The sequence below is a fragment of the Cyphomyrmex costatus genome, unplaced genomic scaffold (assembly GCF_001594065.2).
Source record: "Cyphomyrmex costatus isolate MS0001 unplaced genomic scaffold, Ccosl1.0 scaffold122, whole genome shotgun sequence".
Lineage (NCBI taxonomy): Eukaryota > Metazoa > Arthropoda > Insecta > Hymenoptera > Formicidae > Cyphomyrmex > Cyphomyrmex costatus.
In genome coordinates this window covers 1-21,859 of record NW_017275196.1, presented here as the reverse complement: position 1 = coordinate 21,859, position 21,859 = coordinate 1, and the positions used below count along the sequence as shown (strand labels likewise).

General features: G+C 28.4%; 2 protein-coding genes across 2 annotated transcripts; both read left to right on the top strand.

The window, feature by feature from the left end:
* The first annotated feature begins 1,427 nt into the window (after positions 1 to 1,427).
* Positions 1,428 to 13,582, top strand: LOC108779929 (short-chain dehydrogenase/reductase family 16C member 6). Its single transcript, XM_018547499.1, has 7 exons — positions 1,428 to 1,568; positions 5,517 to 5,671; positions 5,809 to 5,986; positions 7,957 to 8,086; positions 11,924 to 12,044; positions 12,208 to 12,333; positions 13,513 to 13,582. Exons 1-7 carry the CDS (start codon positions 1,428 to 1,430, stop codon positions 13,580 to 13,582), a joined length of 921 nt encoding a protein of 306 aa, XP_018403001.1.
* A 1,546-nt stretch (positions 13,583 to 15,128) lies between these two features.
* LOC108780149 (17-beta-hydroxysteroid dehydrogenase 13) lies at positions 15,129 to 21,063 on the top strand. The gene is made up of 8 exons (XM_018547760.1): positions 15,129 to 15,229; positions 16,361 to 16,504; positions 18,206 to 18,357; positions 18,600 to 18,777; positions 19,908 to 20,037; positions 20,344 to 20,470; positions 20,595 to 20,720; positions 20,980 to 21,063. The coding sequence occupies exons 2-8, from the start codon at positions 16,367 to 16,369 to the stop codon at positions 21,044 to 21,046; spliced, it is 918 nt and encodes a 305-aa protein (XP_018403262.1). The 5' UTR covers positions 15,129 to 15,229; positions 16,361 to 16,366; the 3' UTR covers positions 21,047 to 21,063.
* The last annotated feature ends 796 nt before the right edge of the window (positions 21,064 to 21,859 follow it).

Sequence of the window (21,859 nt, the reverse complement as noted above, 5' to 3'; positions counted from 1 at the left end):
AGTCGATAAACTACAAAAAACTACATATTATCGAGAATAATTTTAAATTGATTCCACTAAACGTGTGTCTTTTTACAAGCATTCCTATAGATAATACTTTAGATTGTGTTAATAACAAATTAAATTTTATTTCAAATAATTGTAATTTTTTACTAAGATAGAATTCTTAATGGCGGTTTTATTTTATGTCGAATTGAATATATTTGCACTGATTCTGCACTAATGTTGCCCCGACATCGTATCAGTAGTCCGGTCATTCTAGAAATTCCCCCAAAGAAAATTGTCGGCAGCAATTTTTTGATGTAGTTGCTGTCCCACATACCTAGTGACTTAAAATCACAATATTCACACAAAAAATCCTTATGCGTTTTCCGCCATCTTGAAATTAAGCGATGAAATCGTTTTTGGCGAATATCTCTGTCAATTTGAGCTTTCCCATCGTATGGATTTTGTTAAAACTTGTTACTCATGGGTTTTTGGGGTCGCTGGTTACGAATCTGGAATCATATTTCAAAAATTAAAAATGGCAAATCCAATATAGTGGATGAGTTTTCCAAAAAGTGCTTGGATTTGCTTAAAAGTTGCAATTTGGGGGTTTTCGAGGTAGCTGATTACTGATACATATAACGTAGTCATTATTAGTACATGGAGAAAACTATGCCGCCGATGATCACTAAATCGCGCAGTGATTACTGTAGAGAAAAACTTTTCACTGCGCGCGCTAGTCATCGCTACAAGGGGGTAATCACTTAATGTAATCGTGGGATAGAGTTCCTGAAATCAGTATAAGAATCATATGAAATCCTTATGTATAATCCAATAATTACATATACAATCACAAGAAATAATTGTAAAATATTATATACAATCATTTATTTTACTAAATAACTTCATATACCTATGTATAATGAAGAAAATTATTTTTCATCAGATGAAATCGTGTGAAATCAAATAAAATCATGTAATCTGTGGGACAATATTTCAGCTAGTGGTTACCCCCTCGCATCGCTATTTGGATAATAATCACAGCTTTGCTGGACAGTAATCATTTTCACAATCATTTTCACAGTACTCAGAGCTGCGCGCGCAGAATTGGTAGCTGTTTGGAAACGTTGCTGTGCGAAAGACTGTTGCGCATGCAAGCGATAAGTGACATTCTATAGAGAGTTATCAGTGTTGCAAAGAGTAGCAGTCAAAAATTTTTCTCGGTACAGTAATTAGCGCTGCGTTTTTTCCGTGTGCTTTATTATTAACACCAAATTAACAATATTATATATAATTGCGTACTGCACGTGTACATATTTCCATTTAAAGTGTTTGATCAAAAAAAGGTAAATATAATTAGCAAAAATTCTATATTATTATAATTTGTACTGATTAATTCTGTATCGACTGGTTCTTATAAATAAAATTTTTTTCAGAAAGTCATGATAGAAATATATAATATCTTGCACCTTCTAATAGAGATAATAATAGTTATTTTAAAAGTGGTATATTATATTTGCAAGAGTTTATACAGATTGATCGTACCAACAAAAATGAAGAGCGTAGCTGGTGAAATTGTTTTGGTGCGTACATATATATGTATATGTTATACATTACATAAGTATATACAGGATTGGCAACGTTACTTCATAAAAATAACTCGTTATCATTACCGTTCTTTTTCTTAAAAAATAACTCGTTCTCGTTATTCGTTATTGATTTGCAAAAGTAACTCGTTACCGTTATCGTTACTCAAAATACAACGAATCGTTACTTTTTCCTTACTCTTTTTGTTGACACTAATATAATATTATGTGCAGATTTTTTTGATAAATGTAAAAAACATCAAAATTCTATTTTTTTAGTAGAGGAATAGAACTAAAAAATATGTATATACATATATAGGTTTAAAAATTTTTTTTAATAAGTATACTTCCCAGGTCAAAAAACAATGAGCTATATTTGTTAGAATTAAAAAAATTTTTTTATTGTAACCAATAATACTAATCGGAACGTTTTGACTTTATAAAGTCATCATCAGCCGCACAAAATACCCTAATCTAATTAATAATTTAACATGACAATGTGAAAGACGCATAATTAATATTCAAAAATTATATACTATTGCAATTCTTAACGATCTAACAAGTAGAAACAAGAAATTTTCAGTCAATTAGTCAAAATTTACTTATGCAGTTCATCCTACATATACGCAATCTTGACGTCAGAAAAACCAAATAATTGCTCTATGTGATTTTAATTTTGATTAATTGACTGAAAATTTCTTATTTGGACTAACCTTTCTCGCCGAAAAACGAAGAATGGATTACAGCAGTTTTATTTCATCGTTCAAGTAAATTGACTACAATTCAACATTAGAGCAATTAGTTGTTTAATGTATAATAAATCTTGCGACATGTTAATTTGTACTTGTTAAGTCGTTAAGAATTACAATAGTATAATTTTTGAATGTTAATCATGTGTCTTTGACATTGTCATATTAAATTATTAATTAGATTGGGGTTTGTGCAGCTGATGATGACTTTGTAAAGTCGAAACGTTCCGATTAGTATTATTGGTTATAATAAAAAAATTTTTTTAATTCTAACAACAAATATAGCTCATTGTTTTTTGATCTGGAAAGTATACTTATTTTTTAAAATTTATATAAGTATATATAGGTAATATAATTATTAATTATATACATACACATAATATATAATAATATATATTCATATTTTTTAAGATAGAATCTCATGCTATATGTTAGCCTATAGATGCGTTCCGTTTCACACATATATGCGTATGGCACATCAATATAAAAGAAAGATAAAATGGTACATCATGCTCATAATGCGTGGAACAGAATGCAGCCTATATCTAAGTGTGAACTGTAAATGCAATGTGAAAAAAAGCGTTATCATTCGCGATTAAGAGAGTCAATCAGACCTATTTCTTTAACGTTACATCTCTGTTTTCTATAGCTCTAGTTACAACTAAAACTTTTACGTGGCTATAGAAATAAAATGATGATAAAAATAACTAGTGAAATCGTTATCATTACCTCAAAAATGTAACTGCGTTACCATGAACGTTTATTACATTGTTGTTTGTTCGATTACTCCGAAGAGAATATAACGTCATTACCTATTCATATTACCGAAAACAGTAACTTGTACCGGTAACGACGTTACAAATAACGCGTTACTTGCCAATCCTGCATATTACTATATATATATTAAAGTGTTCCGCAAGGATCATAACAATGCTTACAGATAAATTTCTGAAATTATATTATTTTAAAAGAAATATCCTAATATCAAAATATCGAGATTATAGTAGAGATTTTGAATTATAAGAATAAATTAACAAATCAGTATGTTCAATCAAGTACAGTGCTAAAAATAATAACTGATTATCGTTTCTCTTGTCAATATTGATGTACAAATACAATATTATATTTGTAAGAAAGTATAATATTATCTGCATAGTCAAAGCATTTTATTGCAGAATATCATTAGTTTTACACAAGAAGTCTTTATTGATATTAACACTAAAAATAACAATCAGCTTTCACTTATAACACATCTAACTGTACGAATTTTATAAGTGATTCGATTAAAAAACTATTATAGTTTTGATATTTTTGGACTTATATTGGGGATACATTGGAACTTTTATTTTAAAATAATCTCAGAAATCATACACACACAGATAGAGAATCAGAATTTAAAATACAATATCTTGTATAAACTCTGAATGTGTCATTCTGTAACGTCCGCTTTTCGCGACATATCGTGGACGTCACAATCAACGACGCTAATCGGTTGCCGACAGAAAGCGAAGCAGTGCTCCGCGCGAGAAGTATTTACCGCATGATCGTATTATGCAGGGAATGGAAGTAACTCGTTACTTGTAACGAAGTTACAGTTACAAGTTACTTTTTTGGTAACTTTACTGGTAACTGCGTTACTTTCTTTTTTTGGTAACTGTAACGGTAACGAGTTACATTTTTTGGGTAACGGTAACGAAATTTACAGTTACTTTTGTCGTTACTTTGCACACGATTGAATACGGTTCGATTGGATACATGCTATTTATAGCGCTTATCAATAAGACTTGAAAGCCCTTAGACATTCGGCCGTTATGATTCAGTAATTATTTTACACTTCTATCTTCTATGTAATACATAGGACATACAAATATTTCAATTTGCTGCATATTTTACAGGTTTTAGAATTACAAAATTGTGTTTAAAAAAAATTAAAAAATAAATTAAATAATAGTAAAATGAGTAGGGCTATGAACCCAAAAGCGAAACAGTTTAAAAGACGATGACAATAAGTGTCGAAACGTCGTTTGTTTTTATCTTGTTTTATCTATGTATTGTTCTAATATATATTTATACATTTAATTACATTGTCATCGTCGTTCTTATCGGAAATAAACTGTTTCATTTTTGGCTCGTAACCCTTCTCATTTTACTTTTATTTAATTTATTATTTGAGCCATTCTACATTGTTTTTTTTTTTTTTAAAAAAACTATATATTTGTCAGTATTACATATAAAAAAAAAAAGCAAAAGTACATTTTTAAATTGATTTTAAAAAAGTAACGGAAAAGTAACGAAAAGTTATTTTTCAAGTAACGGTAACTGTAACGAGTTACTTTTAAAAAGCGATAACTGTAACTGTAACTAGTTACATTTTTTACTCGGTAACGAGTAACTGTAACTAGTTATTTTTAAAAAGTAACTTTCCATTCCCTGGTATTATGCATGGTCTACAATGGCAGTAGTAGTAGTGGATGAGACTGTAAGGGCTACGCAGAATAAAAGGAACAGGGAACAGAAAACAGAGAATAAGAATTTCAACCTATCAGAAATCATATACTGTGGAATAAACAGTGTGTATCCCATAGTACATGATTTCTGATAGGTTGAAATTCTTATTCTCTGTTCTCTGGTCCCTGTTCCTTTTATTCTGCGCAGCCCCTAAGAGTAAGAAATTGACCAATCTCATGGTCGATTATTCTTCTCACATTCGACTGTCATTGGTCAATTCTTATAACTACAACCACTTACAACTATGTTTACGCAATTGTAGATCGGGCTTACAGAGTGGTGATTTTTTCGCGGGTACACCGTGTCGGGACGACGAACTGGCCCGCCACCGAAAACGGGCCAGGCGCGAGTATCGCGCGAAACAGCAAGATACCCCGAACAAGCGACCCCGAACCGCGCTTCGTGTCTGAGCCTCGCACGCACCCGGACGTGACAAATTCTCTCTCTCTCTCTCTCTCTCTCCTTTGTTTATAAGTTTCTATATTTCAGATTTTGAATATAATTCTCTTCTTGATGATGTATCATATTAATTTTCAAATGTATTCTATTAAACATAACTATTTGTTACTTCTTTTCAAAATATAAGGATTGTTTGTTGAAAAATACAACATATATTAATGATAGATACTATAAATTTTAAAAATGTATTCATAATTTAAACTATGTTTTATATTATACATTATCGCAGATAACAGGTGCAGGTCATGGTATCGGAAAGGAATTAGCGATTGGTTATGCTTCGTTAAGAGCAACAGTGGTATGTTGGGATATCAATGAAAAGACCAATAATGAGACAATGAACGAGATTAAAAGCATGGGGAAGCACTCTGTATATGCGTATCAGTAAGACGATACTACTTTTTACAAGATTTAAAATAAGAATAAAAAAATCGATTCGAAATTAAACAAAATTTAAATGTATAACAATGCTTACAAACACCTATTATCAATATTGATTAAAATTTAATGATATTTTGTAGATGCAATGTAGCAAACAGAGAAGAAGTTTTAAGGGTAGCTGAAAAAGTAAAAAATGAAGTGGGTGACGTTACTATCTTGATTAATAATGCCGGCATTGGAACTGTTAAATCATTCCTAGATCACAGCCCTAATGAAATTACACGAATCATAGACGTCAATGTAATGGCGCATTACTGGGTAAGTAATATACCTTTCTCTAAGACATACAAAGTAAGGTAACTGTTTTACTCGATATACTTACTAACTATTTTACTGATACTTACTCGTTAATAAAAAAAAGATCCTACAAAAAATTAACAACTCACGAACTATGTTGGCTGGCTGGAAGAATTGAAACCGAACTGTCCGTTTAGAATTATTGTTTCATCTCAATTAATAGAAAGTCCTCTTTATAACTTAGCTACATACCTTCATAACAAATTATTTAAAATAATTCCCATTGCTAAATGATAGTTATATAAAAAATAGTTTTAAACTTGTTAAAAACCTTACAAGAATAAAAATTGAAGAGAATTATAAACTAATTTCATTGGATGTAGTGTCACTTTTTATCAACATTTCATTATACATGGCTATAAACTGCATCAAAGAAAAATGGAATTTTATTTTAAAAAAATATAATTTGTCAGAACCAGATTTTTTGGAAGCACTTCGTTTTGTATTCGTTTTGGATTCTACATTTTTTGTTTTTAAAATAACAACATTATAAGCAGACCTCCCATTTATAAGCTGACACTCCCATGGGTTCTCCGTTGTCGCCCGTAATTTCAGATTTGGTAATGCAAAAGTTAGAAAAAAATGGCGCTATCTATATACAACGATCAATATTTATTTTATTATCGATATGTAGACTGTGTGCGGCAGTTCCGTCTAAAAAAATAGACACGTTTTTAGAAAGTTTCAATTCACCACTCCGTCATTGCTTGGGGAAATAAAAAATTTTGGAAGAAATTGAATCATTTAACCCAAGTAACATAGTAGCGCCTGCAAAGCTCTAAAAAGTTCATAAAAGCATTTTTAGCGCTTTGTTAACGCTTTTTAGGCGCTAAGTGCTACTTGCAATGCATATTAGTTTGTTACTCTAATTAAAACAGATTAGGTTAGTTAAATAATAGAATCATAGTCGTTGTAGCAACTATTCTCAGAGCATGATTTTAAAAAGTCTGTATGTATGCATATTTGATGTCAGCGATGTTACACGTGTATGATTTACAATTTACATTAATAACACTAAGAATTTAACAAAGGACAAGTGAGAGTAAATAATAATAATAACTTCGCGGTTAGAGGTGCGCTATCACAAAAATACAATAAAATTTCATAAAATAAAATAAAATAAAACATCCAGAACTTTGTTTCATTTTATTTTATATTATGAAATTTTATTGTATTTTTTGATAGCACACCTCTAACCGCGCAGTTATTATTATTATTTACTCTTACTTGCTCTTTGTTAAATTTTGTTTAGTGTTTGAATATTGGGAGTTCATTATTATTATATTTGTTTTACATTAATAAATATCCTTGGATAAAAAACGTTAGTAAACATAATTGTTATTTTACTGTTTAAATTACTTATTAAGTGGAAATAAAGTGTTTCGACTGGAAAATTCATTTAACGAAAAAAGAATGAAATATAGTGATACATTTTCTAACTTATACTAAAGGCATTTTGTCTATTGACATTCATTTCGTCCGTGATACACAATTTTCATCACACATGACAATCATTCGACAATAAATACCAATCGGCAATCGGTTTCAGGAATTAGAAAACGTATCATCATACGTTATTTTTCATTAGATAAGTTTTTTAGTAGAAATGCCATTTCTCTGTTCAATAAGCAAACTGGGCGGTAAAACAAACCACCTGTACTATCAATATTTCGTTATCTTTTTGTCGAAGGACATATAACGTACATACGTAAGCAAATTATGCACACGTAACATCACGTATACAATATATATAATTAACAAATCAAATATATAATCAACATCCTAACGGACTTTTTATATGTTCATACCGAAGCTAGGATTGCTATATAAAATTTTTATATTTTATGAAACTATTATATAATAATACTCCTATATTTGATTTAATTAAGTGTCTTAGTAAATTGCTGTTTACAAAGATATATTACTTTCAGACATTGAAGGCATTTTTACCAAGTATGATCGAAAAGAATCACGGTCACATTGTAGCACTCTCATCAGTAGTTAGTTTTATTACCTTTGCTTATGGAACTATTTACTGTCCTTCAAAGTTCGCAGTCAGAGGTACGTTATTTCATATTTAACGATTATAACATTATATAGAGTGTTTGGAATTTAAATGTCAAAATTTCGGCAGCGTGTAGGGAATCGATAAACTAAGAAAAAAGAAAGTTCTGTAGAGGTACACTTATTTTTGCTTCGTTTTGGAGAAAATCAGAAAAAAAGTAAAACATATACATGGAAAAAATTTTATCTTTAAACCCGAATGAGACAATGCCACAGTGGTCTAAACTGGATCATGGTGACTTCCAAATAATTGTGTGTGAATTTATATATGAATGTAATTCTTCGATTGCGCGCCGAAATTTTTTCAGAAACGCAACACTAATAAACTATCGCAGTAATATCACGAATTAAATTGACTAACATTTTAACAGTTATTGATGATGTCTTATATCGATCTTACTAATGTTAAATAACCTATTAAAAACTGTAAATAATTTTTTGCAGTAAAAATATAGCCATTTACATTGCGTGTAAACATAGCCATTAGCCATTCTTTATTTTTATCTTTTAAACAATATTAAATCTTATAGGATCATGAGAATTTAAATCAATGTAAAACCAATGAAAACAGCTAGGCCGTAACAATCAAGCTAGATCTCTTTAGTGCTTCTATATAATATTGCGCGTGAATTTATATACTACGTATGTAGATTTTTTAATTGCGCACCTTGAAACTTAACCGTTACGGTCTGTTCTCATCAGTTTTTCATTGGTTTAAATTCTCACGATCCTTTTGAACACGAACTTTTTCAATTTTTTGAACACGACGTTAAACATTTTTTGAACAAGTTGCTCTTTACGAGAAATATACCATGTCAATCATACATAACCAACGACATGACATACGTCAATTGGAGATTAACAAATGATGGTTGTAGGTCGGGTAGTCCGCATTTACATCGAAGTTACAGACGGCCTATTTCAGATCAGGTCACCAAAAACCGAAGCCTGTCCTACAGCTAGGCCAGCATGCATATTCTGTAACTCTTAATGCTTTCGTTATCGTTATAACGCCGCTGCGCAGCTGTTTTATTATGGTAAAAAGCTTGTGAGTTACAGAATAGGCATGCAGGTCATTTTTCAAGTGAGGGCCCGCGAAAAAAAAGTTAATATATTCTAAATAAAAGTCTTATAAGTTCTTTATAAGGATTTCATCAAAATTCATATAAAGAATTTATAAAGACTTTATATAATCTTATAAATAAATGCGAACATGTATATATTTTTAATATAGTTTATATTAACAACTTAAGTTTAATAAGTCCTTATTAAATCTTATTAAAGTCCAATTTATATAATTTAATTAAATTTTAACAGGTTTTAAATAAGTTGAATTAATAAGTTTAAATATGGTCTTATATAACTTAATATGGATCATTATATGGTCCAAATTAAATCTATATAAGGTTTTAATAAAACCAAAAATTTATTAAAATCGTTATTAAGATCTTATTTAGTATTATATTAAATTTTAATAAAATTTATATTTAATTATATTAAATCTATTCTTTTTTCGCGGAGGACATAAATAATTTAGATTGAATTTGAGGTATAGGCTGCGGCCTAAACCTCATCACGGTGTAAACGTAGCCAATGAGAGTTTTCTCTCCGGTTAGTGTGAGAATAAATTTATTGCAATTTTTGAACAAATAGAAGATGTTTCGGCTTATTTTCGAGTCATCTTCAGTATGTCTGAATAATTTCACACCGTTGAACCTTTCATGGCAAGGCGAGAGAGTGACAAATCAATGCATCTCTATTCATTTTGACACAAGGTTGGAAAGTCAAGTGGCAACAAATGGAAGATGAAATCCGTACGACCATATGACGGTTATAATTAAATTTAAAAATTAAAAAGAAAATAATTCCGGTTAGTGTCCATAATATAAAACTACGATCGTGATATACGATTCGATTCTAGCAATGATCAACAATTGAATCAATTGTTGACTTTCCAAGCATTGGAAACAATAGGTGCATCCAGAAGCACGACCGCTCACTGAGCTCTCAGTGAGCTCTTGTACTTGTTTGGTTTATATTTTTAGATCTAATAGAATCAGATAAAAATCAGATAAAAATATATTTTTAGATCTAATAGAGTCAGATAAAAAAAGCTCACTGAGCTCTCAGTGAGCGGTCGTGCTTCTGAATGCATCCAATACAAACATTGCATCTAGTATGGACATCTCATGTTACAACCAAACATTAATCTGGTGATATTTGGTGTACTGCAGCCTCGATGCGATTTCGTAATTGTTCCCTTGAGTTGATTAACATAAATAAACTTCCTGCTTTAGGACCCTTTACACACACTCACAAAGAAGTCCAATGATGTCAGATTAGGTGATCGGAGTGGCCAAGATATTACTCCAAGAATAAAACAACTACGTTTTGTCTTTTTGCGATTTTCTCCAAAATAAAGCAAAAAAACGAGCATACTTCTATAGAACTTGTTTCCTTAATTTATCAATTTCCTACACGCTGCCAAAGTTTTGACATTTAAGTTTCAAATTCCCTGTATTAACAAAATAGTTTACATAATATTAATTACAAATATAGATATTTGTTTAATGTATTGTATATAGAGAGTATATGAGCAACGTATGCTCTGTATACATTAATAATTGTACATTTTTTAAACCAAAACTTTTACCATTTAAAAGTAGATCACAAAAATAAACGTTATTACATCTCTTCAAATAAGCTTCTATTGATATTAATTCGATCTTTTCTATCCTCTATACACATTGAAGAAAAGACAAATTATAGTTTTAAAATTTTCAATAAATAAATAAAAAACCAAAAAAGTGGTTTTTATTTAATTCCTTTCAATATAATTTTAATCAGGGAATGGAAGTAACTCGTTACTTGTAACGAAGTTACAGTTACAAGTTACTTTTTTGGTAACTTTACTGGTAACTGCGTTACTTTCTTTTTTTGGTAACTGTAACGGTAACGAGTTACATTTTTTGGGTAACGGTAACGAAATTTACAGTTACTTTTGTCGTTACTTTGCACACGATTGAACACGGTTCGATTGGATACATGCTATTTATAGCTCTTATCAATAAGACTTGAAAGCCCTTAGACATTCGGCCGTTATGATTCAGTAATTATTTTACACTTCTATCTTCTATGTAATACATAGGACATACAAATATTTCAGTTTGCTGCATATTTTACAGGTTTTAGAATTACAAAAGTGTGTTTAAAAAAAATTAAAAAATAAATTAAGTAATAGTAAAATGAAAAGGGCTATGAACCCAAAAGCGAAACAGTTTAAAAGACGATGATAATAAATGTCGAAACGTCGTTTGTTTTTATCTTGTTTTATCTATGTATTGTTCTAATATATATTTATACATTTAATTACATTGTCATCGTCGTTCTTATCGGAAATAAACTGTTTCATTATTGGCTCGTAACCCTTCTCATTTTACTTTTATTTAATTTATTATTTGAGCCATTCTACATTGTTTTTTTTTTTTTTAAATAAAACTATATATTTGTCAGTATTACATATAAAAAAAAAATGCAAAAGTACATTTTTAAATTGATTTTAAAAAAGTAACGGAAAAGTAACGAAAAGTTATTTTTCAAGTAACGGTAACTGTAACGAGTTACTTTTAAAAAGCGATAACTGTAACTGTAACTAGTTACATTTTTTACTCGGTAACGAGTAACTGTAACTAGTTATTTTTAAAAAGTAACTTTCCATTCCCTGATTTTAATAATATGCATGCTATAATGGTATAAAAATGTAACTACAATTATATATATTACTATAAAATATAATTATAAAGCTTTTCTAATATGTTGATACACATATCGTAGGAATTATGGAAGCTACGTCTGAAGAATTACGTACATTGAGTAATGGAAAATCATCTATTAAATTTACTACGGTTTACCCGAGCTTTGTACGTACTGGACTGTGTAAAAAGCCAAAAATTAGGTAAGTTTACAACAATAAACTTAAATTTATACTAAATAAATTTTTTACAATATACACGCAGTTCATTTCTTTTATATATTCAAAAATTACATTCAAAAATAAAATTTTATTATAATATTAAATTTTGTTAGCAATTATTAGATTCAGTTTTGTTTTGATATAGATTTCCACGAATAATGGAAGAACTTTTACCGCAGCAAGTGGCTTCGTCAATAATTGATGCGCAAAGACGAAACTATAAAAACAAAGGTATACCTCCACATTGGTTGCTTCTTCTTTTTCTTATAAGGTATGTAAATTGTGCGAATAAAATTTCAATCATATCATAATACACTCAAGATGCTTTTAAATATAACAATGAGCCGTAAAATAATGTATTATAAATAAATTATAATGATATAAATATTGTATCCTATATATATATAAATACTACATATATATATGTATATATATACATATATATAATATGTATGTATGTATATATCTCTCTATATATATAGTTAAAAAATATTAAAATATATAATTTATATTTTAAACACATTTTTCCAACATTTTTACTAATCTCTTCTACCCCTTTTCTTCCTCTGTCTTATTTTTAACTCGCGTAGGTATACAAAGTACAAACACACTTCTCTTTTCTACAATACACACTTTTTTAATGATTACAGATAATATAAAAGAATTCAACTGTTTTATTGTTTATACATTTACTATTTCTTATATTTACATTCATCAGTTCGGTACTCTTTCTTTCTGTCTACAATCTTCGACCATATGTATCATCTTATAAGATACAATCTTCAGACCACGCGACTCCGATTTCTCTTTCGTTCGCCTTTTCTCTTGATTTTCCTTCTTATAGAATCTCGTCTTACCAGCATTTCTTCCTTCACGTAACCTCCTCTCTGTGGAATTCATACTGCCACCATCAGGAAATTAGAATTACTCAATTCTTTCAAACGGTAACTTTTTTATCATCCCAACATCGTAAACAACTTAATTTTTGACTTCTCGTTGCTCGTAATGTTCTATTTTCCATTTCTCTCTACAGATTTTAATTTAATTTTCTCTTATCATTTCTTTTGTCACTGTATTTTATTTATTTTGTTTATTGTACTACTTGTTTGTTTATTCACATTTCTTTAGGCTTTCTGTTAATTTTTTTCTTTACTTTATGCTACTTACTTTATATGCTCTTGGAGAGCTTGCCCGAAAACAGTAATAAACGCGCTCTCTCTCCCTTCTCTCTCTTCTCCCTCCCCCTTCTCTCTCTCTCTCTCTCTCTCTCTCTCTCTCTCTCTCTCTCTCTCTCTCTCTCTTCTCTATTGTCTATACTAAAATTATAATGAAAAACTAAGGCTAATGAGAGCAATTCGCTGTTGTTAATGCGATAAAATATAATTTTTAATAATAATACGAAAAATACAAATCTAGACGTTTTGACCTAAAATTATAACTTTTATTTTAGACATTTACCTGATGAAGCACTTAATTGCATAATGGACTTTATCGGTATAGGCGCCGATCCAGACGATTAAGAAAAAATGAGGAAATAAAAAAATTTGAAGATTTGAAGGTTACATATTAAGTAAGATTTAATTATTTTTTTGACAAAGTTTTCTACAAAAAAATTTATTCTTAAGTTACAGATTTTATTAAAAAAATATATTATTTTAAATGATATAGCTTTAAAAAAATTGTCAAAATATGTTTAAAATACAGATTTATTAAGAAATGAATCTTAGTTTAAAAATACCGCATAAATGTTTGTACTAGCTAGACAAAATAAACTTTTTTTATTAGTGCAACAATTGAATTTTATCTCTATCTTTTAAAGTTTATCCTTTAACGTTCATCATTTGTTCGACCTTTTCTATAACTAAATAATTGTTTTCCTAATTGATGAGAGAAATGTTCAAGCTTTAATTTGAACTATTCTTCCTCATACGATGATTTTTTGTTAAGTTATTGCTATTAAAAGATGTTACAAAGCTGTTACATGTTGGTGACCCATTTTTTTTAAGTAAAAGTATTTCTTATATGAGTAAGTATTTCTTATATGAGTAATATGTATGAAATGATAAATAGAGAAATAGTATTAATTGCATGTACAATTATTCAAGGATATAACTGTTGAATAGTTTAGCCAACTACGACTAAAGTCTGCCAACATTTTGTCTATTGTGTGCTCTTAATATTAATCATTTACTATAAATGAGTATTAGATATTGCTACATTTTTCTAAATCTAACTTCTAAATCTAATAATAACTTATTTATTGTTTTTATTAAAATTTTAAATACAAAGTTGAGGCTTTATTTGTTCTCAAATTTCTAGATTCTATAATATGACTTTTTACTCTAAAAAGACATTAAAATTTTCTCTTATTAAATATATTATTTAATTTATAATTTAACAGCCCTTTAAAATAAGATACAAAACATTCTTAAAGCTTTTAAAATAATCTAATATTGTTATCTATTTTATCTTTTTTCATCTTTATTCAGTAAAGATACATACATAACGTACATATCATACATACATATAACGATACATACATACAGTAAAAAATAGAATAATAAATAGAAAATATATAATGGAGAAAAAATATTTTTTCTCTATTATTTTCTATTTTTTATTCTATTTTTTACTTATAACAACTTGAATATTGTTTTTAGTAAAATTGTTTAACATTGTTTTCATTTTTAGTCATAAAATATATATTACAGCACTATATACATTGCATTTTTTAATTAACTGTAAGGCATCTAAAGTTCATAGAAAAGCAACACCGATCTTTTCAAATTTATAACATATGTTTATTTAGCTGTTGTCTGCATCTAAACATTCGATTATTTAAAATTTAAATTCGAGTAAAAAATGAAAGCGGTAGCAATTCTCCAGTTGTTGTATTATATAAACACGTTGCGAAAACTTGATAAATACGGCCCTGAGATCAAGTTTAAGATTTCACAAAACCGACAGTTCGTTTCTGGATATCTGCCAGGACACAGGTATTTTACATCTACACAGTTAACTTAAATTTATCTTCATTTCTATTCGATGATTGATCTTGTGTTAGACTTTGGCTGAATAGAAAAAGCGAAACGTGTTTTAAGTATATAAATAGACGATAAAATACGATTACTACGAGCCAATCGATCGTTGTGAACGTCTGTAATCAGGTAGGTATAGTCGAGCTTGTTGTAGGCGTGTTCGCCAGTTCTCACTTTCGTTGTTGCAAGGAAACATGTCCTACTTAGTATATAGTTTCGTCCAGTTTCTACGCAGCAGTCCAGAAAAGCATGGTTAAAGTGATTTCGTAATTTCGAAGATTCAAATCAAATATAGGGCATTTATTCGAAATTTTTTTCATAAACTAAACAATTTTATATTTTACTTTCAGAAATATATATATATATATATATACATATACATTTAGACTGAAAAATAATCGGTAAGTTGTTGAAACTAAACAGCTGTTTTATATATTTTTTTCTAGTAAAGTCGTGAATCGAAATACCAACAAGAAAATTCTCAACGAAAATAAATTTTAATCAATATTTAGTTTTTGAGGTAAAGAGGTTTAAAATTAATCAATTACACATTACGGTAACGGCCATCTGTTCATAAGTTGCGCGTCAATGAAGTTACTAATCGTGCATTTCACGCGCGTTCATAGATATTATTATTTAAATAAATGATTATGTTCATAATATTTGCATAATATCGTGTGCTACATGTAATATTTATCGCGATTTAGTTGGTATTTTATTCATATATCACGTAGGTATTGTAACCAATATGAACATAAACTGTTATTACAAACAAATAATAATATAATATTTTCTAAAAATTTTTTTATTATACCAGGGAAAATATTTTATCTACAGCTTGAAACCAAAACTTGCAAAATAAACATGCGTTAATATATATTTAAAATAACATTTATTGAAGACTTTATACTAACACAATGTATTAATAATACATTCGATATACCGTCAAAATTCACACAATCTATATAATAACTGGCACGTCGAATTTTTGAAATATTTGTACACAAATTTTTATATTATTTCATTTAATTTATTTTACAATATCTAAAATATAATACTTAATATGATATTTAACAGCATAAATAATTATTCATCCATAAATTACAAACTTATAAATATTAAGCTTTTGTAGAATATTGTAAAATATCTTGTTTCCTCAATATATAAGTCTTTTAACAATTCTTTTTATTTTTTTGATTTATTTATTATGTGCTTATTATGAATATTCGATATATTCATATAAGAAAATAAATTTTTCAGTTTATCATGAATGCAATCGACATCATACAAATTTTATTAAATTTGTTGCGACTTACATTGCATATTCTTTACCATATCTGCCAGAGCGTGTATTATACCTTCTTCGAATTAAACGAAAAGAGTGTAAATGGTGAGATTGTTTTGGTACGTATACAAAAAATATAATGTTTATTATAGAATATAGATAATGTATGGATAATTAATATTAAAATAATTATTATCAAAGTATTAAATTTGAAAAAATTTTTAATTGGTGAAGAAATTAAACAAATACGTGTTTCAATAAAAGAATTAATTTACATATTTATTTATAACTTAACTTAATATACATATAACGTATATATAAAACAATATAAGAAATAATAAAAAATTTTTTCTTCTTAATTAATAATTATATAGTAATTAAGATAAATATATATCATATGTTAAGATATTAAAATAGATATATATACTGTTATATATATATATATATATATATCGATGAATTGATATTATTTTTAACATGATCAAATGTCAAAATTTTGACAAAATTGTATGAAGTTAAGTTCAATTTTTTTAATAACCGATAGAGAGAATAATATAATATTCACTTAAAACATGCATACTAATAACTCAAAAGTTATTAGATCTACAACTTAATTCTCGGCCTATATTCATTTTCAATTGATTACAGCATATTTAAATTTTTATCTTTTTCTCTGTACTGATCGGAATCGTCGTCTCTCTCTTTGGCGAGCACCAATCAGAAAAAGAATCCAGAAGAAGAAGAAACATCTTTTTTCGTCTTTTTTCATCTTTTTTCTGTTTATGTGTGCCGAATTGCCGATTCTAACCTCAAAAAATAGTAATGAAAACTATGTCGTTCGAAAAACAACATTTGAGGCACTGCCTCCTTTTCGCGTTACAACTGATGAAAAATGCCACGAAAGCTCAAGAAATGATTTGTTTAGCTTTAAGCGAAAACTTTGTGTCGTACAGTACACATAAAAAATGGTTCCAAAGATTTCGTGATCCAATTTCAATTTGCAAGATGAAGAACATCCAGGTAACCTAAGAAAGTGGAGGATCAGGAATTGAAATAGCTTTTGAACGAAAATCCTTATCAAACATAATCAAAGCTTGCGAATGCATTTGCGGTAAGCCAACAAGCCATTTCGAAACGGTTGCGAAAATTGATAGGATTCAAAAGGAGAATCGTTGAGTTCTACATGTGTGCTAACATCTGAAAAACAAAAGAGACGCCACAAGACAGCTATCTATCTGTATGTTCGAGATTAAAAAAAGAGTTTCTACACAAAATGTTGACCTGTTATGAGAGAAAAATGGATTCTGTATGATAGTCTGAACAGAGGAAAATCTTGAGTTCATCCAGATCAACCATCAACCAGTACTATAAAACCAAACATTCACAGCAAAAAGGTATTGCTACATATATATTTGGTAGGATGAGAACAGCATTGTTTACTGTGAGCTGTTCCAACCTGTCATTCAGTTCAAGTCTCTTCAAGAAATCGAAAGAAGCATCATAGAATTCATTGACTTAAAATAACTATCTTTTTTTCAAAGTAGAATCTGACAATTGCCTGAAAGATGACGTAAATGTATGGAAAGTAAACAGAATTACTTTGAACATTAGGTTAATATTTTCGTTCTTTTATAATTTTACATCAAAATTTGATAAAAAAAAGATTGAGAATTAAATTATAAACCTAATATAAGTTATACTTTTTTAGTATCACTTTTGAAATATGGAAGCGATATCAAATAGCGATGTAAACAATTTGTAAAGAGTGAATAAGTTGTTTTATAGTAACTATTTTTATATTATGTTTGTTACATCTATAGATAACAGGTGCAGGTCATGGTATAGGAAAGGAATTGGCAATTCAATATGCGTGCTTAGGTGCGAAAGTAGTGTGCTTAGACATAAACAAGCAAACTAGTGAGCAAACAGCAAAAGAGATAAAAAAAATTGGCATAGACGCACATGCATATCAGTATGTTTCAAATTTATTAATAACAAAACGTTTCTGTTAGACAACGAAAGATACTATACACATACATCCCCAATTTTGTTTCACGTCTCTTTCTAGATATTGTAGTCAATATAATTAATTTATTATTTTACTAACATGTATTATTTTACTAACATTGCGCGCATAAGAATAAATATATTATAATATATTTATAGTATTTTAATATATCAAATAATTAATAATACTTAAAATTTTGCTTATAGATGTGACGTAGCTAAACGAGAAGATGTTTTTGCAATAGCCAAAAGAGTAAAGGAAGAAGTTGGTGATGTCACAATTTTAGTCAACAATGCCGGCATAATGCCATGCCATGCTTTCTCAGATTATACAGTCGATGAAATCATACAAATGTTTAATATTAATGTGTTAGCACACTTTTGGGCAAGTTAAAATTTTATAATAAGTTATCTTTTTTAAATAAAAAGAATAGTACGGCTAATGAGAGCTATTCGCTGTTATTAGTGCGATCATATATCAGATATGTTAAAGAGTGAATATTATATACTACGTAAGTAGTTTCCCCCCGTTGCGCGCCGAACATCCGTCGGACTTTAAACGCAAATCTAATCAACTAAATCTATGAAAAATAAGAATTGTGAAGAATATCACAAGTTGGCGTTTCGTCCCGGCTTCCCACTACTAGACTCATCAGTAAGGTAATGTAGTAGAAGCCTACCTTAGACGCCTGGGAGAGATGTTAGAAAGAAGTTCTATATAAACAGATAATCATGTAATTCGGCACTTGCGAGAATTGACACGAGTAACTATAGGTAGGCTCCTACTACATTACCTTACTGATGAGTCTAGTAGTGGGAAGCCGGGACGAAACGCCAACTTGTGATATTCTTCACAATTCTTATTTTTCATAGATTTAAATTTATTTCTAATTTAATATTATAATTTAAGAATTTAATATGTCTTTCAACATATTATTAAGATCCAATTTTAGATGCTATAAGCATCAAAAATTGTGATATTACTACGGTAGTTGATTAGATTTGTGTTTAAAGTCCAACGAATGTTCGGCGCGCAACGGGGGGAACTACTTACGTAGTATATAATATTCACTCTTTAACATATCTTATATATGATCGCACTAATAACAGCGAATAGCTCTCATTACTATTCTTGTTATTTGAAATTTTCGAGTCTTCTTTAATTGATTTGTTATCTTTTTTAGCTCTTGAATGAATGATGCTCTTTTTTAACTTTATATTTCTTCAAAATAATCATTTAAAATTTCTAGTAATCATAGAAATTTTTATTTCACAAAAAAATTAGTTTCGGTAATTATTTAGAATACTCTCCATATACCTAAAAAAAAATGCGGTGTTCGGCTTCATAAACCAAGAAGCGTTAAAGTTCGAGAAATTGAATGAGTATATTTTTATTAAGATTTTAGGTGTGGGAGAAGTGTATTTTAAAATAATTACTTTAATTTTAATTATTAATGCAATTAAACATACAAAATATAATATGTATAATATTACACTACTATGCAATTTTTTCAGATGTTGCAAGCATACTTGCCAAGTATGATAAAAAGAAATTATGGTCATATCGTTGCGTTATCATCGATAGCAGGCGTTGTAGGATTTCCTAATTTAGTTCCTTATTCCGCTACAAAACATGCAGTCCAAGGTAAACCTAATTTTTTCAAGTCTTAAATTGTGTCTATAATGCTAAAAATTACTTCATGATTTCGGAAAAATAAAAATTAGCGAATAAGTAACTTTGAAACAATTCAAAGGTTAATGCGATAATTAATTTTTTCTCCAGCCGACATCTTGAATTAATTTTTGGCATGATGACATCATGCCAAAAAGTAATGATGAATACAAAGTTTTATACTTTATTCTTTTTGTATAGTATATTCAGAAACAAAAAGATAAATAATTTCTTCATAAATATTTAAGTGCTTTCCACTCACATAGATTCTATTTTCAGGTATGATGGATGCACTTGAAGACGAATTACATGTATCTAATAAGGGAAAATCTTTAATCAAATTCACTACTATCTATCCTTATATGGTAGATACAGGACTTTGCAAAAAGCCAAAAATAAATAAAATGTACGTTTTATTATAGAAAAAATGAATACAATTAATTCAAACAGATAAATGTAATTACGCATACAAATATGACAATCTGGAGTATTAAGATTTATAATAATTAAGTATTTCTATTTAATTATAGGTTGGGAACATTTTTACAACTAAGCACACCGAAAGATACAGCTGCACAAATAATTAAAGCTCAACGACAAAATATTAGAGCAAGATCTGTACCATCATTTTGGTTACCACTTATAAAACTTGTTAGGTAATCAAATTGCAATATTTTTATACATATGATATTAATGTAATATTTAAATGCGCATACGCATACATATCTTAAATTATGATATCAAATATTTTAAATATAAATTTATTTATTTATTAAGTATAATATGGTAACTTTATGTAATATATTGTACAAATGTAGAAAAGAATAAGTTAGAACATATATCGCATTTTGTAATTTAATATTCTGCGTTAGTATATAATTAAAATATAGATAAATAATATAATTTTATTTTCAGGATTTTACCCGAAAATGCACATGTTGTTATAAAAGATTTCATTGACACTGGCGTCGAACCAAGCTAACAATAATAAATATATATAGAAGAATCTTGTGATTGTTTACTTCATCAAACTTCCAAAAGTTTATTAAAAAAATTTATAAAAAAGAAATTACTATTACGTTACAAATTTTTCTTTGGTAGTATTATTAATATTAAATGTATTAAATATGTTTTATAGAATATTTATATATATAGATTTTTACAATTTAAACAAAGTATATATATATATTTTTCTTTTCCTATTATATGTTTTCTTTACATCAATTAATTAATTTTATTATTCATGCAGAAACAGTTACTAAAATGTAAAAGTATGAAATATTTTATATCCAAATGTGCTAAAATAAAATATAAAATATCTCATAAACTATTAATTTATCGATAGTTCTGTACTTTAATATTTTATGTTTGTAGAATAATTAAAAAATTATATGTGAAAAAAATTATACTTTCACATTTCTACTAAAAAAAAACCTTTGTAATGTGCCAAAAGTTTTATACGAAAAATATTTTTATTAGGATTTTTGGATTCAGCAACTGAAATTTAGTAAAAACAAGTCAACTAATGATCTCTACATAACCAGAAATGTATACATGATTTATACAATATATTTTGAAATGTGTAAAAGTTTATAATATTTTGGACAATGTGTATTAATTAAAAACTTTTACACACATTTGTACTTTAATCATACTGTGGTTCTGGGACCGCTTCCTCTCACTCCCAGGCACTAGCCATATAGTAGTATTACATATATAGCGGGGAACACAGCTTTTGCATAACGCATAAAGCATGTGCATAAGGAATTTCATTGACCCATTTTCTTATGCATGA

Bases quoted from the DNA above. Each gene is read 5' to 3' on its own strand.
- LOC108779929 (XM_018547499.1), top strand. From the start codon at position 1,428: ATGATAGAAATATATAATATCTTGCACCTTCTAATAGAGATAATAATA. The intron at 1,569-5,516 runs GTGCGTACATAT...ACATTATCGCAG, and splicing joins TAGCTGGTGAAATTGTTTTG to ATAACAGGTGCAGGTCATGG. The intron at 8,087-11,923 runs GTACGTTATTTC...CACATATCGTAG, and splicing joins TTCAAAGTTCGCAGTCAGAG to GAATTATGGAAGCTACGTCT.
- LOC108780149 (XM_018547760.1), top strand. From the start codon at position 16,367: ATGAATGCAATCGACATCATACAAATTTTATTAAATTTGTTGCGACTT. The intron at 16,505-18,205 runs GTACGTATACAA...TTACATCTATAG, and splicing joins TAAATGGTGAGATTGTTTTG to ATAACAGGTGCAGGTCATGG. The intron at 18,778-19,907 runs GCAAGTTAAAAT...CAATTTTTTCAG, and splicing joins ATGTGTTAGCACACTTTTGG to ATGTTGCAAGCATACTTGCC.